General features: G+C 35.7%; 2 protein-coding genes across 2 annotated transcripts; one reads left to right on the forward strand and one right to left on the reverse strand.

Moving 5' to 3' along the window:
- The first annotated feature begins 1,149 nt into the window (after positions 1–1,149).
- On the forward strand, positions 1,150–4,256 carry LOC147398519 (Pentatricopeptide repeat (PPR) superfamily protein). Its single transcript, XM_086447751.1, has one exon. The coding sequence runs from the start codon at positions 1,459–1,461 to the stop codon at positions 3,820–3,822; it is 2,364 nt and encodes a 787-aa protein (XP_086303877.1). The 5' UTR covers positions 1,150–1,458; the 3' UTR covers positions 3,823–4,256.
- Positions 4,257–5,260: 1,004 nt separating this feature from the next.
- On the reverse strand, positions 5,261–13,423 carry KING1 (SNF1-related protein kinase regulatory subunit gamma 1). The gene is made up of 6 exons (XM_086447752.1): positions 13,192–13,423; positions 9,574–9,746; positions 8,687–8,788; positions 7,298–7,573; positions 6,855–7,018; positions 5,261–5,794 (listed from the first exon to the last, which is right to left on the reverse strand). Exons 1-6 carry the CDS (start codon positions 13,355–13,357, stop codon positions 5,497–5,499), a joined length of 1,179 nt encoding a protein of 392 aa, XP_086303878.1. The 5' UTR covers positions 13,358–13,423; the 3' UTR covers positions 5,261–5,496.
- Between the last annotated feature and the right edge of the window lie 4,954 nt (positions 13,424–18,377).

Here is an 18,377-nt window from a genome sequence, read left to right on the forward strand (position 1 = left end):
TACTCCGCGCAAGAGCAAGAAATTACTCTTTGTGAAGAAGTCGAGAAAACCTGTTTCTCAAAACTCATCTTGCGGGGAGTTAAAATCTAACGGTTCGTTTTACCAAAATACCCTTAACTTTATTAATTTTCTATGAAAATATTCCTAATTCATTTTCCCTTTAATCAAACGAAAGAAACATTTATTAATATTAATTTTTTTTTTTAATTTTGAGTATAATGGATTTAAACACATTATATTAATATTTAATATTTAAAATATTCTATTTATTATATTATATTAATATTTATAGTTAAACACATTATATAATATTTAATATTTAAAATATTATATTATATTCATATTTATTATATTATATTATATTAATATTTATAGTTAAAATGTCAAAAACAGTATAGTTTGAAGGCATATTATGACACTAAAAGATAAAAAACAGTAATTGGTATAATATAAGGGTATTCTGATCTTTTTTCTAGAAGTCATGAGAAGTCAGTATGGTTCCTAAACAGATTTCCAGCATAAAAGTACTTCTGCCAGTACTTCACAGAGTTGCTTGTCAAATGCCCTTTCTGCACAGAATTACTTTTCCAGCTCCTCCATAGAATACTTCAGCTCCTGTTCTTTGGAAGAGTAGTTCTACTCCTGATATCCAAACAGCTCCTTACTTTTTGTCCGATAGGAAGCTATTGAAAATTTTCACTGTGACTCGTTAGGATATTATTGAATCTACCTAACTAGATTCTATAGGAACCTATCGAATCTTTACTGGAGAATTTGGTATTGATTTAACAAATGAAAACTCCATATGATTTTTGTTTTTTATTTTTTAGTTTTTGGGATTTCATAACGACTTCTAGGCCAAGAGTTGAGTTTCCATAGTCATTTATAGCCGTGCATGCTTTAAGGATATTGTTTCTTATACCCACTTCGATTAATCATTCTACAATTAAAATTATGAAATCCTCGTTGAAACTTTCATAGATACGTAGAAGTAAAAGAAAATATGCTTTGAGAAGAAGAAGATGGTTGCGAAGAGTAACTGAAAAATGATGGGTACAAAGAGAATTTCTAAATTTTAAAGTGGTAGAAAAAGTAAGTGGGTGCATTTAGCATAAAAGGAAGGTGCAAGTAGAACCCAACCTTTTACAAAACTCAAATGGCTGAATACTTCCCTAAGCTTTCATTATCTTAGCAAGCAGCTGTAGAAAGTACAAACTAATAACTTTCTTCATTTGGCACAGAGATGTCGCCTCTCCAACACAGAATCACTCTCTTAAAGTTTCTACTTCTCTTCTAAGTTGATGAGATGGACGCCAACCCATCTCCACAACCACTTAAAAATCCAATCTTTTTCTTTCCAGAATGAAAATCACATCTTCAATTCTGAAACCCATCTTCCAATTCAACCCAAAACCCATCTCCACAACCACTTAAAAATCCAATCTTTTTCTTTCCAGAATGAAAATCACATCTTCAATTCTGAAACCCATCTTCCAATTCAACCCAAAACCCCGTTTTTTCTTCTCCAAATTTTCCACATTCCGCTCCGACATCGAATTCCAAATCCAAACCATTCTTGACACCTTCGAACCAATCGAAGATCCGCTTGAAACCCTCGTCCCTTGGTTGTCACCCAATGCAGTAACTTCAATTCTTCGAGAACAACAACAAAATGTTCAATTGGGTTTCCGATTCTTTATCTGGGCAATGAAACGGAAGCGATTTCGAAGTTGGGTATCCCATAACTTGATGATCGATATGCTTTGTGGTGAAAATGGGTTTGAATTAGCTTGGAAATCGCTCGAAGAGCTCAAGAATTTTGGGATTCCAATCGTTCCCCAAGCTTTTACTGTGTTAATTACAGCTTATTCGAAGTTGGGCATGGCTGATAAGGCTGTTGAATCGTTTGGTAGAATGGTGGACTTCAATTGCAGACCAAACACCTTTACTTATAACACAATCTTACATTTATTAGTAGAAAAAGAAGTTTATATACTCGCTTTGGCCGTTTATAATAAGATGTTGAAGTCAGATTGTTATCTTGATCGATCCACTTTTGGTATCCTCATCGATGGGTTGTGCAAAGCAGGGAAGATCCAAGATGCACTCCAACTGTTTGATGAAATGTCTCTTAGAGGTATTTCTCCCAACAGAATGATTTATACAATAATAATTTCTGGTCTTTGCCAAGCAGAGAGAACTGATGATGCATACAAACTCATACACACCATGAGATCAAACAATTGTTGTCCTGATTCAATTACTTACAATGCTTTGTTTAATGGGTTTTGTAAATTGGGTAGGATCGATGAAACTCTCGACCTTCTTGGGTCACTCAGAAAGGAAGGTTTTGTTCTCGGATTGAATGGGCATAGCTGTTTAATCGATGGGTTGTTTAGAGTTGGGAGGTTTGATGAGGCTTGTGAGTGGTATAGAGCGATGATTGAGGAAAACATTGTTCCTGATTGTGTGTTGTACACAATCATGGTTAAGGGGTTTTGTGAAGCTGGAAAGGTTGATGATGCGTTGGAGCTGTTGAATGAGATGACTCGGAGGGGTATTATCCCGGATACCTTCTGTTACAATACTTTGATAAAGGGTTTCTGTGACGTGGGCCTTATCGACAGTGCACGATCTCTCAAATTAGAGATCTCGAAGGGTGATTGGTTCCCTGACTCTGCCACGTACACCATTCTTGTTTGCGGTTTGTGCAAGGAGGGCCTTCTCAAGGAGGCACAACAGATATTCAATGAGATGGAGGGGCTTGGATGCCTTCCCACCGTAATGACCTTCAATGCTCTCATTAATGGACTTTTTAAGGCCGGGAAGTTGGAGGAAGCTCAAATTCTATTCTACAAAATGGAGATCGGAAGAAATCCATCATTGTTTCTTCGGCTCTCTCAAGGTGCTGAACAAGTCCTTGATAGTGAAAGCCTACAAAAATTGGTGGAGAGATGGGTTGAGTCCGGGTTGATACTTAAGGCCTATAATCTTCTCAGACAACTCGTTGATAGTGGGGTTGTACCTAACATCTTTACTTACAACATCCTAATCAACGGTTTGTGCAAATCAGGGAATATTAATGGAGCTTTCAAGCTCTTCAATGAGCTCCAACTTAAGGGGTGCACCCCCGATGCCGTAACATATAGGACACTTATATATGGGCTTTTAAGGGTTAATAGAGAGGAGGATGCCCTTGGTATCTTCGATCTGATGGTAAAGAATGGGTTTACTCCTACTTTAAGAGTTTACACGACACTGACGCTTGGGTTATGTCGAAAGGGTAATGTTACACCAGCTTTTGGTCTTTGGTTGGAGTATCTGAAGAGTTGTCCAGATCGTGAGGAAGGAAAAATTAAAGTAGTGGAGGAAAATTTTGAGCGATCGGACGTGAAAGCGGCAGTGCATGGCCTTCTTGTAATGGACATGAAGTGCAACATAGTTGATCCTTCACCTTATACATTTTGGCTCATCGGGTTGTGTCAGGCTGGTAGGGTGGAAGAAGCTTTAAAGATCTTTTATGTCCTTGAAGAATATAAAGTTGACATCACTCCTGCAAGTTGTGTGATGCTGATCAACGGTCTCTGCCAAGAAGGGAAGGCAGACGTAGCTGTAGATATTTTTCTTTACACATTAGAGAGAGGTTTCACATTGATGCCACCGGTGTGCAATCAGTTGATTATATCTCTTTATTCTCAAGATAAAAAGGAACACATGTTTGATCTTGTAACCCGAATGAAGTCTGTGGGTTATAATTTGGACATCTACCTTGACCATTCTTTGAAGGCTTTGTTACATAAGGAGAGGGAGAGATGTAAATAGTGTCACCAACGTAATGGCCATGGAACTCAACGGGCATAGTTGTTGTTGGTAGAGCTTAATCACCCTCACAAACAAGCTTCCTGTTTTCTGAATCAGGAAGTGTACTTAGCACAGAAATGTTGTATAACTAGATGCACCCCTATTGGTTTCTTACACCTGTTTTTCACCTTGCCCATTGATTAAGGTTTTCTGTGGATTAATTTTTACAGACCCTTTTTTTTTTTTCTTTTTCATTTTAGAGGTCAATTCACTTAAAATAATTGTTCTTTTAGGATCATCAAATGTTAGCGCCTTTCATGCTATTGCTCATCATAGAGAATCTGCAACCTAATATGGGATGAGACATTAGGATTTTTGGTATGTTGTGGTTTTGATTCTATATAGTTTCTTGGCCATCCAATCTCAATTAGATGGTAATGTCTCTTTTTGGGGTAGCTTCAAGTGTAATTTTCTCCATGTTTTATTTGAGATGGTTCAAAATTTAATTCTTGAATGGTTCCAATTATCTCATTTTTTCGGATGATGGGTCTTCCTTTGTTTATAGCCTTGAATGAAGTTGATAATGGCCTCCATTTGAGATATATTCTTTATTCATTTCTGCAGCGTTCTTGAATTGAGTTTGAATTGTAAATTTTAATTGTATAACACACCTGGTGTGTTGGTTTACTACTTACTAGTGTCTAATTTTGATGTTTAAATTCAGTTTGGGTGTAAATTGTTTCCGTCGTTCAGTTTTTGTTCTTTATGTACTCCATGGAAGCTATGCTTGACGCTCTAGCTGGATAGAAGTTTTGATATATTTGTTCAATGCCCAAGTCTGCATCTTTCTCAAAAATACGAAGAGCATATCAGCGTCTTTGGGTCAAATTACAGATTGATCTTCACGGAATGCTGTGGGCAAGGACTCTTAAGAGCTCGAGCATGAGAGTTTCTATGTGGAGACTGGAGGGGGGGGGGGGGGGAATTTGGGGTTGATTGTGTGGATTTGATCGATCCATGTGGGCCTTAAGGAGATTGTCAACAAGATGGATGATCAGGGGTGGGGTCGGCTGAGAAGGAATGCAGTCAGATATACAGTAGTGTTCTACAAGACATTCTGGTGGAATGTTTATCATCTCTTGGTGTTGAGAAACTGAGCTTTGAGAAGTATATAAGGTCTCTTTCTGCTTTACTGGATCAGGTTGCATTGCAATATTTCTACAATTTTAGCTCTCTACAGACGGTTTTGTGTGAAATTATAAATTGGATTTTTTATTTTTATTTTCTGTGACCTTGCTCGCCACTATTTGATTACAGTTGTGACATTATCCGAGTGATTATGCGTGGGCAAGTCTTAGGTAACGACATCATACTGCAGTTGGTTTTACTTATTACTTGTGTATCTTTTTATTATTTTTCGATGTATGGTTCTCGACCAGAGATAATAACAAAGAAATGATGCTCACACACCTGTAACAATCATAATTATCAGCAAAAGTTTTAGCAAACAAAGAAAACACCCCAAAACAGGAGTTAAGAGTTTACATACATGAAACTTATTCTGAGATTACACACTCCTTTACAGCCTATCTTGGGTTAGAACAAAGCTTTTTCACAACATATAAAGCAGTCAGTGAGACTGAACATCCACCATTCATGGCTAATGGAAAAAGAGACTGATAAGCTTAACATCTCTCAAACCCTGCAGTTTCGGGGTAGAGGCACAACACCGTCAAAGAAATCTCCGAAGTAACCATGGGGTTCGTGCACCAATTTGGAGATGATGTCTCTAAGTGAGATCACTCCCTCGAGATTGCCGTCGTCGTCCACAACATAAATTCGATGTATCTTATTGGAATCAAGCTTCAGAATTACTTCTTTGATTGTGTCATCTCTTTTACATGTAATAATGCCAAGCAACATGGGCGAGAGCTCATGATGCTCTGTTAGATAGCTTCTAACTGCAGTCAGGAAGTTCTTAGCTGTGATGGATCTGCATATATTTACACATGAAAATGAGTTCCCCGGAATTCCTTTAAGCCAATTTTCACCTTTTTTTTTCCCTATAAAAGCAACAAATGCCAATGCTACGTTCCATATACATGGCTATACAGACTAATACCAATAGATTGGTGGAATAATCCTGAAAAGCCTATAAATTTAGAGAGCTGCTTTTGGCACCAAACTTTTACTTACTACACCCCAATTAAAAATAAAGAAAATAAGTAAGCGGTTGAGAAAAAATAAAAGTTGGGGAGCCAATAGAAGCGTTCTCATTTTTGTACTTTTTTTTTTTTTTGCTAGATAACTATTTTTTGGGTTTAGGATTTTATATGAACCTAATCATAATTCTAAACTACAAAAATTGTTTGAATGTGTTATAATATTTTACAATGTTAAGATAATAATTTGAGCCAAACCTTTGTTATGTTTAAATGGTGTGTTTTAATCTTTAATTGGGGTGTGATAAATAATTTAAGAAATTGGGGTGTAATAAGTAAAGTTGGGGTGCCAATAGCAGTTCTCTAGATTTAAATATCCAAATGGTTATTTGCTTATGAATGAGATAAGTGATTGGGTTGATGTACGGTTTAGTAGGTTCGATGCCTACCGTATCGGAAAGGGCAGGCTCGACTTGCTCAGGTTCAAGTCCAGGGTGATTGAGGGGACCTACACTTTAGATCCCTTCTCTATGGCGGGAGGTTTCTTTCGTATCAAGAGTGTGTTGGGGAGGCCAGGGAAAGACGGATTGGATCGAGAGGCGATGCCTATGCCTCTTCTTCATCGATAGGATTCCCATCATTTGCAGTCTCCGGCGAAGGAGACAAGGGCGAGGCACCGAACATGTTCTATCCTCAACCATGGAATGATATTTTCCAAAACAATGTTGTTAAGAGTGTACATTACAGTGTCAAACACTACAACATAAAAAATCCAATCCATAACGTAATTAGTTTTGTTGGACAGATTATAAATTCCTCCCAAAACTTCTGCTGATTGACACACAACAAACAAGAACAAAATACTGAAATAAAAGAAGTTCAGCAGCCAACCTGTAATCTTTGTATATTTCTGGTGCAGTTAGAAGAAATCGAACATCTATGACACTTATGTTGCCAATTGCTTTTCTACCGTCACTGTCAACTACTGGGACACCGCCAATCCCTCTTTTTCTCATCAGTTTAAATGCTTGGAGAACTGGTTCCTCCTCATGCACCTATAAAAGAAGAATAATAAGGTATTTCAAGAGTAGTTACTAATTCATAAGTGCACATGTTTAAATATCGGTATCGGCTGCGGCCAATACGAAACATTTGACTCCGAAACATTCATGAATGTATCGGCTGATACCGTATCGGTTTTTCATTAACCAAAACATTCAATCAATACCACATTTTAAACCTTGCCCTCACGAATATCCTACCAAATGCACTTACAAGGCTAAGATAATAAACAGCTTCACTAAAAATATAGGAAATAAAAAGCAATGAAGCACCTTGATCAATCGTTTTGGGCTCATAATAGGAAGACCAAGCTCAGAGAGTTTCTTTGTGCCCCAGTTTTCGAACCAATGAAGTCCAACACATTCTGCAAGCATGTGAACAACAGAAGACTGCGTGATGATGTTGTCAATCTTTACTTCACCCAGATCAACCACAGGAAGGCTCTTCATTTTGTATTTGGATAGCAGCAAGAGCATAGTCAAAAAGGAGTCAGATTTCTGCAGAGCAAGAAACGGAGCCCACCTGAATGACCCAGATATGTCTTGAACCTGAGAGAATAAAAAAAAAAAAAAAAAAAAGGTAATTTCTAAGGGTTAGAGTTCACAATAAATTAAAATGACAAGTGGATTGAACTATGAGGCAAATATAGCATAATATGTGCATAGTCTATTGCCCATATGTATATAAATTTAATATGTTGAAAAACGACAATGGCAATTACCAAAGAAATAAACAGAAAAACAAACACAACATTTACATGGTTCAACAAGATTGCCTACGTCACCGGTTGGAGATCTTTATTAATTGTGAAAAACGGATTAGAAAGTTGAGCCACACATTCTAACCCTAATTAGGGATTTAAAGTAAGTATATATATATATATATATATATATGTGTGTGTGTGTGTGAACAAATTACGTAAGTACCCTTAAGAAAAACATTAAGTATTTGCCCTTTCCGTAACACTAAAATTTTTGGTCTGGGGGCTCCGCCCCACAGGTCGGCATTCATTGCCCCTTCTCTCATAATATTTGGTCAACTTTCCTTGATCTATTCCGTATTCAATGGGTCTTTCCTCGTAAGTTCTCCTCGTTGTTAGAGGGGTGGGCTAGTAATGATTTTTCTTCAAGAGAAAAATATCTTTGGGCTATTCTTCCCTCGGCTATTGCTTTGGGGGTGTGGAACGAAAGAAATAACAGGGTGTTCAATAATAAGATGAGAAGCTCTCATGTCAGTTTTATGGAGATCTTGGGCCTGATGTATCTTTGGTCGAAACAGAATATAGAGTTCACGGAGACTGACTTTGTTTTTAGATGGAACTCTTTATGTAATCATTGATGTTTTAGCTTTCCTTTGTTTTTTGCTTTTAAGAGGCTTCCTTGGCCTCCTTGTACTGTGTTTTCCCTCTTTTCATCAATATATTATACTTATCAACAAAAACAAAAAAAACACAAGGCACAAGCACAACATAATACAATTGATAAGATTTCACATTCATAAGATAGTTCCTCATTTTCATATGATTTTAGATATGTTGCAGAGTCCACAAACCCTAATTTTTAGTATTCCTCAAATTCCAACACCCGTACCCTTACCAATGCATCATATAAGGAATTAGATTGGATGGAAACTCATTTTATCTACCATAAATGAAGAACCACCTTTGTATTCTTGTAGAAGTCGGAAGACGTCAGAGTCTCGAAAAAACTTCCACCCATTGAAGCATCAGATGCACCCATCATGCCAAGAGGTGCAACTTCGGACTGCCAAAGATCAACAAAAATATATTCATTCTTCAGTATTCAAGCAGGGAAAAGAAGCAACCCAGTAAAAAACTTGGCCAAATAACTTTCGAATTGAACATAGAAAGCAGAATAGAATGGATTGATTTTCCCCGAGAGACTTTTACCTCTTTTAGGAAGTTTTGTTATTTTGGTGCTATGTTTACTTCATCTAAAAGGCATTATGTGAAAAACATAGTCTCTGGAAGAGACGGAAAAATGTTTGGGATAATGAGGAGGACGACAGACCCGGTCACGATCTACTAGAAGGGCAAGTAGCTTGATTGGTTCAAATCCAATTCGTGAGAAGAGTCCAAGCTGGAAATCCGGTACATTCCGTTTCGTTTCCCATCCCAATCATTCGGGACACTTCAGGTTTACTTCTTTTGTTATGTCTCGACTTCTCTGCTATGATTTCCCCAGTTCCATTCTTTATAGATGACTAAGAAATATTTAAAACAACTATAACAAAAGAATCAAGAGCCAATACCTTTTTTTTCTCTTTTCAAAAATTAACCCAAAAATTTAGGATTTTTCCCCCCTATTGGCACTATAAAAAAAAATGTCAGTTTCATGTAAAGAGTGCTAACACTTAGGGAGTGGATGACCAAATACTTCCATGTATCATAAGTGAAGAACAGATATCAAGTTTAGGGGAGAAAAAAGAGTACAGAAGAAAATAAAGAGGTTTATGCGGTTGACATTTCTAGAAGAGCACATCTTTTAAAGAAGTAATTGGTGTAAATTGTGAAGGTTAGCATGCAAACCTGATGAAGAAGCCATACAACAATTCCTGCAAACTCTACAATGCCAACGTATCTGTCAATCCAACTAGCATCTTCGGGTGCGTCAACACTCCGTACGGGTGCACTCAATATTTTGTTCTTGGAAAGTATTTGGACAGCGTCAGCAAGACTGGAATCCGAGCTTATCTCTATTACTGGATGGAAGTTAAGCAAAGAAAACAGAACGCTATTGTCATCGTTCACCCTTGAAACAGCAGCTTTGAATTTGCAAAAATTTGGGCAGATCAAGAAAACTAGAAAGAGGCACTATAAATTTGGAAGAAGAACAACAAAATTCAAAATCAATAGCACGTCTGAGATGGTAATGGATAACTATGTGTTGATAAGATAGATAGATATTGCCCAATATGTGGTTGTTAAAAGCAGAAGCCTTGCAAGACATAATATAAATATTTAGATACATGCAACCAAATACATGAAGAAAGAGAGGAAAACGAGGTATCTTGCAAACAACAACATAGGTTCTCATCCACCACTAATCTATAGGTGTCGGCATCTGACATGGGCGTGGGGTGTCAGATCTGGAAAACAAAGAAAAATAAGCTTTATTGACTCAACAATATTTTTTCAAAGCAGTCTCTTTATAAGGTCACAATCCGGTGAGGTGACTAATGAAAAATGACTCGTGAAAAAACATATAGCTCCAATGATCAAGATTTATCCTCTAGATATGTATCAATGGGATGTATATTATTAGGACAATTATAAATCTTGACCATTGAATTTCGTGTTTTTTTCATGAGTCACCCGATGCTGGTCTATTTTTATTTGATGAGACAGATGAATTAGAAAAAACTTGCCTAGAGCGTTAATTGGTGAGTATTGGAGCAGAAAGGAGTATCAAATGGACATATTGACATGATTAAGGAAATGTGTCAGAGGAATGTGACTAGTGTGAGAGCATATGAAGAGGTAATGAATGAAATCCTAATTACAATCTATATAATAAAACACAACAGTGAGTCCCAATCCAGCTACAATGGAGCCTGGTCCACACTACCCCATTTTCTTGCCTTTCCTCTTCATCCCCTTCAATTTTATTGTCCCCCCCCCCCCCCCTCTTCTTTCTCAATAATAGCCCTCCAATTTTACAATCTTTCCTCTTTTACCACCTTTTTCAATAATACCCGTCTAAATTATTATCTTTCCTCTTTTACCCCTTTAACCCCAAAGAGGATGCCTGTGTTGTACACACAGGCAAACTCTAGTTGGTTCACATAAATGATTAGCTTTGAGTCAATATTTTTTTGCTCTAATTATAGGTGATGTAGTTGCTCATATTCAATCACACGTATCTTGGTATATGTTATTTACAGATGATGGTGTATTGGTTGATGAGACTAGAGAGAAAATCGACAAAAAACTAGAATTATGAAGAAAAGTGTTGGATCCAAAGAGCTTTAGAACAAGTAGAACCAAGACCGAGTACTTGGAGTATAAATTTAAGACGACACCCAGGAATAGAAATGTCCTGTAAAAATTGATAGTTTAGAAATACCCTAACGCAACCATTTCTGTTGTCTTGGATCTATTATAAATAAGGATGGGAAGATCGAGGAAGATGGTGCTCATGGGATTAGAGTTGGATGGTTAAAGTGGAGGTGTGCTCCTAAAGTAATATGAGAATGAAACATATGAATCAATTAAAAGAAAATTTGTATAATACAACAATAAGACCAATTAAGCGTTATGGAGCAACATGTTGGGTCATCGGGAAGTATCAAGTTAATAAATTGAGCATATCAAAGATGAGGATCTTTAGATGGATCGATGGAAATATTAGGAAAGATAAAATTAGAAATGAATGTATTCAAAAAAATGTAAGAGTAACTCTCATAGACAACAAACTAAGGCCCTTGATCATGGCATAGAAAGTTGTTTATAAGGCCCTATTTACAGAGACTTTAAGGTTGAATAATACGTAAGATCATCTAAATAGACATAATATGTTGATAGTCCATGTTTATTATTATTTTTGAATAAATTGTAAATTTTCAGACTAATTATAGTTATTTATTTCTATTAGGTTAAAGTAGCGAGATTCACAACCACAGACCAAAGACCAAAGTCAACGGACCCACAAACACTGCGGCACGGTGACATCAGCGAACTTCAACTTGAGATTCATGAAATGTTGAGGCGGCGTGATTTGTAACGTAGCAAGTTAGGTTTCAGAGTCCTTGTAAAACATGATAGTGTTCCGAATTGTGAAGGAACCCTAATCTGGCCTCTATAAATAAGAGACCAGACAAAAGCTTAGAGATCATCTCTTCTGTTATTATCTCCTATCTTTTCTAGTTTTTTACTTTCTATTCAAACTTTGTAAACAGAAGGAGTACTCTGTCAGTTTCAGGTCAAGTTTAATAAAAGGAGCATCACTTTCTTCCCTATCTCTTCTCTTTTTATTTTTATTTTTATTTTGCTTTTATTATTCTTGCTATGATTTGTGGCTAGACCTCCGTTAGAGAGGTCGATAAAACCTAAGCAAGATCATCTTAGATAACCATTTATTTCTAATCATGCTACAATACTCTATTGTGATACCAATTTATTAAGTAGTGATCATTAGAAAGAATATTTATTCTCATGATTTTGATAGTTTAATCTTAAATAAGTTCAAGTTAAACTATGTTTTGTAAGAGATTTGATAGTTAACCTTTTGATTTCGTCATATTAAATATCATCACAGAATTTAGATTCAATATTTGGATTAACAGATTTCATTTTCCGATCCAATAACATTAACTTTGTTTATTGGATTGAGATAATAAGTAAACAAATAAATTAATAAAATGACTTGTTTTGGTGGATTTGACTAATCTAATTCTTTACATTGTGATTTATACTCTTGTTTATCTTAAGAAAGTTTTATTTCAATTTTCTTTAATATTTAGAACCGTAATTATTTTTAAGTCAAAAAATGTTGGATTAACGTTGTCTCTGTGGATCAACCCTTTCTTGCCAAGGTTTCACTTATTTTGTTCTTTTATATTTTTATTGATAATATGCACCGAACAGCCTTGTTCAGATTCAAAGTAGAAAGTAATTGTGGAAGAAAGTAGCTTCTAGATAGTAGAAAGTAATTTTCCTTTACTTTTTGAAAAGTAAAAAAAAAATTACTTTTTAAAATAATTTTTTGAAATTAACCCAATCAAGCTTTTTTAAACTTTTCAATTTTCAAAAGTAAAAGAAAAAAAATTACTTTATTAAGCGTGTGACATAGAGGGTCCAGTAAACTCAAGGCTTACAGTTTTGTTTTGTGTTCAGGTGAGACGAAAATTCTGTAACTTTGGTCCCACTCCCACATCGCATATCTAACCACTGATCGAATCAAGAAAATCTCAACCATCCACATCAAAAGCTAAAACATAAAGATTGGTTATAACTTAATGAGAAATTAAACTAAAATTTCATAACTTGAGATAACTAATTTAGGGATTAAATATTGAAATTTCAAATCTTAGAACATTAAAAGCAAGCAGAGATCATAAGTTATAATAGGCACACAATATATATATATATAAAACAGGAATCGAAATCACACACATACACACAGAATTAGGGTTTAGAAGAGGAGACCTTGTGATAAAGGGGCGGGAGGGAAGGAAGAAACAAGGATGCTTTCGAAGCAAGAGTTAAGCTTCTCTGAAGGACTAAGCTGAGGCTCCTGTATGTCCCATAGATCTTCTACTTCCATCCCTAATTTCGCTTCTGGGCTCGACAAACCACTTCGTGGACTCTCCATCGATCACCCGATCTCTCTCTCTCTCTCTCTCTCTCTCTCTCTCTTCTGCAACTCTTCAAGCCACTTCGAGTTGACAAACCTAGAATAAGCAAAAGATTACAATTTGATACCTTTTATAACATCAATGATGATACACCTTTCATTCCCATCCGAACCTTTACTCTCAGACTTAAATCTATACCGTTAAAAGTGGATCTCTTGTCTCTAAGAATTTAAGGATAGGCAGCCATCTGTCCTGTATTGATATTACTAATTTAGCCCCGTGAAACACAATAAAAGGGCCAGCGAGTTTCTAGTATACATTATCGGATCACCGCACTGTGTGAACTTCTGACCGATTCTCACTAAAGACATCGATCTTATTGAAAGCTCAGTTGCCTTTATCCAAAAGTGTGACTTGGCACATTTTTTGTCTTTTCTGGCCACGTACAAGTTTAGACAATGAGTGCAGATCGTATGCACCCAACGTGGACAATTGTAACCCTCGTCCCACACCTCACCACATACCACGTAAGTCTCAATCATGAAAAATTTTAAAAACGAGATATTTTATACACCAATCCCTAGGATTGTAACTGCGTGGCATGTGTTGAGGTGTGGGAGGAGGATTTCAATCCTCCATCATGGGTCCTCCTTCATCCCGGGTGCATAGGATCCGGACTCTTAGACATGTATGGAAAATACTGACTCGACATCCTTGCGCTGATGTGGCAGCGTGGAGTTTATGATAGACTTTCACTACTAACGTTATAAGATTTTACCCAAATGGATTTCCTCATCATCATAAATGATAAATAAAATTACGTACAACTTTCAAATTCATCATTAAAAAATATTTGAGAGTTAATAATAAAATTATACCAACATCCACATTGATAATATTGAATTGTCTACAATCCATAATAATAAGATAAAATAAAAAAATAAAATAAATAAAATCTCGATAATGCTTCCCTTCACTCCTTAATATTTAATATCAATATCATCATTAATAAAATGATTATTCATCTTCAAGAAATCTATGCATATTATATGTAACATAAATAACAATGGATTCAAATAGAAAAAAAGTCACAAAAAAAAAAAAAATTCTTTAGTTACTATAATATATATAAAAAAATAATTAAAATAATAATATTCTAAAAATAATATATATATATATAATTAATATGAAAATATTTATATATTAGTATATAGCATTGGATTCGGGTTGAGATATTCTAACTCGGGCTCAACTTATCTTCTACATAACTTAGTCCAGGCTCACCCAACAATCGAGTTGAATTTGGCCCAACCCGCCCAAGTCGCAACCCTAACCACAATCCTCTAGATTTCATCAAAAAAATTAGATTATAAAAAAATCAAAAAATTATTTCTTTTGAGTTTGATCTAAGGTTTTTAAAATGGACAGTTACCAAACTTCCACTTAACTCCCAAACTTAAAATTAAAATTTATTAGTGAAAATTAACTTTTATTTATTTATTTTTCAAAAGTCATAGAATTTTATCCTATGCAACCTTGAAGCATTGTGTTTTTGGATGCCACAAGATAAGTTCAAGGACCCTTAGTAAAATTAGTTGAACTAATTTTTTTCATTTGTATCTCGAGAAAATAAATTTAGGAAAATACTTAAGTGATTGTGTTTCACATTGCGCTAATGTGGATGTGTGCAGGAAACCATAGATGATTTTTCCTAAGATACGAGTGGAAAATGTTTATGGTTATATACACACATCCACGTTAGCATAGTGTGAAATGCAATCACTCTAGCACAATTCATAAATCTACAATTCTTTGCACATTGCTACATCAGTGTAGTGTTGAACCTAGTGTCCAAGGAAGTTGGTTTAGAACAATTCATAATGTATGTTAAAAGGACTTCTCTAGCTTCAACAATGTTGTGCAAAAGCGTGCAACAAACAAAATGAACTACGAGCAAGAGATTAAAAGCAAAATGAAATAGAGAAAATAAAAACAGGAGACATAATTTACGTGGTTCGACAAGATGCCTACGTCCACGAGCAATGATAATCAATCTATGATCTATAATGAGATTTCGACAAAGTTCATCAGAAAATCCTAGTCCCATGTTACACCCATTTTATATTCTCTCTTGTAGCTATCATTTTTCTCACACAAAGAATGAATCCTAAAAATACCTTTTATATACTTAGGGTTACAAAGATGATAAAACAGGTCGGATCAAAACCCAAATCAAATGGGTCAAAAAATTTAGTGGAGTGCAAATTAATCGGGTCATTCGTGTCGTTAACGGACCATCAAGAATCCTGGTTGAATTCATGACAATTCTCTTACAAATCTCCCCCTTAGCTTGAATTCGACCAAACTATCCAAATACAAAAAAAATGAATAACTCAAAATTGCCTCCAAATGTGCCCTTGGCGATGTGCACCCGAGGATGCTCAAATCTGACAAATGTTGATCAAGTCCAAATAATGCTTGAACTTGACCTCGGTCATCACCTTAGTAAGCATATCTACAAGGTTATTTGCAGTCCCAATCTTCTGGAAAAAAATCACATTCATTCACAACTTCTCGAATAAAATGGAATTGAACATCGATATGCTTTGTTCGATAACGATGAATCAAGTTCTTTGCTAAACAAATTGCACTCTGACTATCGTAGTAGACCTTAACGTGTTCTTAAGCAATTCTCAAGTCCTCAATCAACCCACATAAGTCAAATGGCTTCCTTAATGACCTCTGTTACTGCCATATATTATGCCTCAGTGGCAGACGAAACAACTATAGACTGTACCGTGAATGTATCATAAGATTTATTTAACTGCCAATTAATTTCATTTACATAGGTTATGCATATACATGTTCACCGCATAAAAAATGTATGTCCTGGTACACACCATAGCATACATTAGTACACCAATTGCATTTGCATACGGAATCTGAGGCATATGCTCACGTTCCTCACTTATGTACAGGGACCACAATGCACTAAGCTTGAACTGAAGAGCCAAAGGTATACTCACTGACTTTATTTTGTCACCCATATTAAATTGTCATAGTACTTTATTAAATACTGTGTTTGTGTCAAACAAACTTGTAGACACCCAAATTTGGACGGGCCTTCCGGCCAAAGTGCCTAAAATTTCACAAAAAATTAGAATGGACCCCAAGGCCCAAACTCGTAAAAATTCACATACATTTTCAATAAATAACTTAGGGCCCTTTTTGCATGACCCATGTGCTAGGGATCTACCTATCCTCTAAATCATCACCACTTCATTACTCAACCCAAACCCAACCCAAATGCATATTCAACCCACCACTTAAGCCCATTAGACTTAAAATCCAATTTTATGCATACTCAACCTACCACCTAAGCCCATTAGACTTAAAGCCCAATCATTATCCCAAGCCTGAGTCTCAATCCAATGATCACAACCAATCACCAATGACCATCAAAATGGGACACATGTCACCATCACAACTACTTCCCTAATTCATCTACCAACCCCATCAAATTTCTCTAAAGAGTTAACTTGCCCACATCTTGCTCATACCTATGTTACAACCTACCCCACTAATCTCTTCAAATCCCTCATCATAAACCACCCCCACACCCCTTCTCCCTAATCAACTCACCTAACACACACCCCAACACCTTTTGCACACATGTCACCATATCATCCATCCTTCCAAAAAATCAACAATCACTCTCTTACATATCCTATTCGTCTAATTAAAACCCACTCCATTCAATTTGCCTAACACTCAATTCAAATGGGTTGAAGGATTCAACTCATTTAGGTCACAAATAACCTATTTACACCCCTTTCACAAATGTCAATTCATTACCTTCAATTTACACACATACCCCCTTTCATAAACCCTACATCATTCTATCATTTTTCACATTTTTATCCCATTTTACCCCTAAAAGTTATTCCCAAAATCTTATAAAATCCCTTCATTCTTAACATAATACCCCCCCAAGTCTTGAAAATATCTTTCAAGTTTCACTCTCAACTCCCAACTCCCAACTCCTAACTTTCTCATTTCTATTATACAAACACAACAAGACTAAGACCAAGAAGTCCATTTTTGAAGATCAAGAGGAAAACTCGAAGAAAATCAAGTCAAGAAATGTAGAGTAAGGATTAAAAAAAAAGAAATAATCCCCTATCTCTCCCCTTCATATTTCCCTTTTCTACTTCTTTTTTTTTTCTTTTAACATTAAGATGGGATAAAAACCCTCCTCAACCTCCAGTAGGTCGGGCTCCGGCTTGATCGAAATAGTAGAGGTTGAAAAACTTTTTAAAAAAAGTATTTCTAAAATTCCTACACTAATACATACACCACAAAAACCTTTTGGACTAAGGCATTGGACCCCTTTTTTATAAAAGTGTTAATCGAAGAATCTACATTCTTCGAACTTGTTTAAAGGTATGAATAATAATAGGGTCCCTTCCTCAATAAAGAAGTCATATTTGATTTAAATCGAAATCAAAGTCACTCATACTCGAGGGCACAAAATCGATTTTTTCAACTTTTTTGCATTTTCTAAAAATATATCAAATATGATGTTACCACCAATGGTGGAAGGAGTAGGGTGCCTAACACCTTCCATGCCCCCTAATATAGACCTCATTGCCTAGATCTAAGATAGACCAATGAACCTTATTCGTATGAGAGTCACTAACAAAAAATAATTCAAAACTAACTTTCTGGGTGACCATTCACACAATTTTTTTTATATTAAAATGGTAACTACTCCAAACCCAAGTAGGAGTAATCTTTGGACTCAAAAATCTTATGACTACAAAATTGTTCCCTTCATTCTATCATTTTTAATTTTCATACCGAGTATCTTCTTAACTTTCCCAAGATCTTTCATTTCAAATTCATTTTGCAACCGAGTCTTCAACCTATCAATCTCTAGCTTACTCTTAGATGCAATGAGCATGTCATCTATATATAAGAGTAAATATATTAAGGAATCATCACGAAGCTTACGAAAATACACACAATGATCAAAAT

The sequence above is a fragment of the Akebia trifoliata genome, chromosome 7 (genome assembly GCF_017979445.1).
Source record: "Akebia trifoliata isolate Shusen 1 chromosome 7, ASM1797944v1, whole genome shotgun sequence".
Lineage (NCBI taxonomy): Eukaryota > Viridiplantae > Streptophyta > Magnoliopsida > Ranunculales > Lardizabalaceae > Akebia > Akebia trifoliata.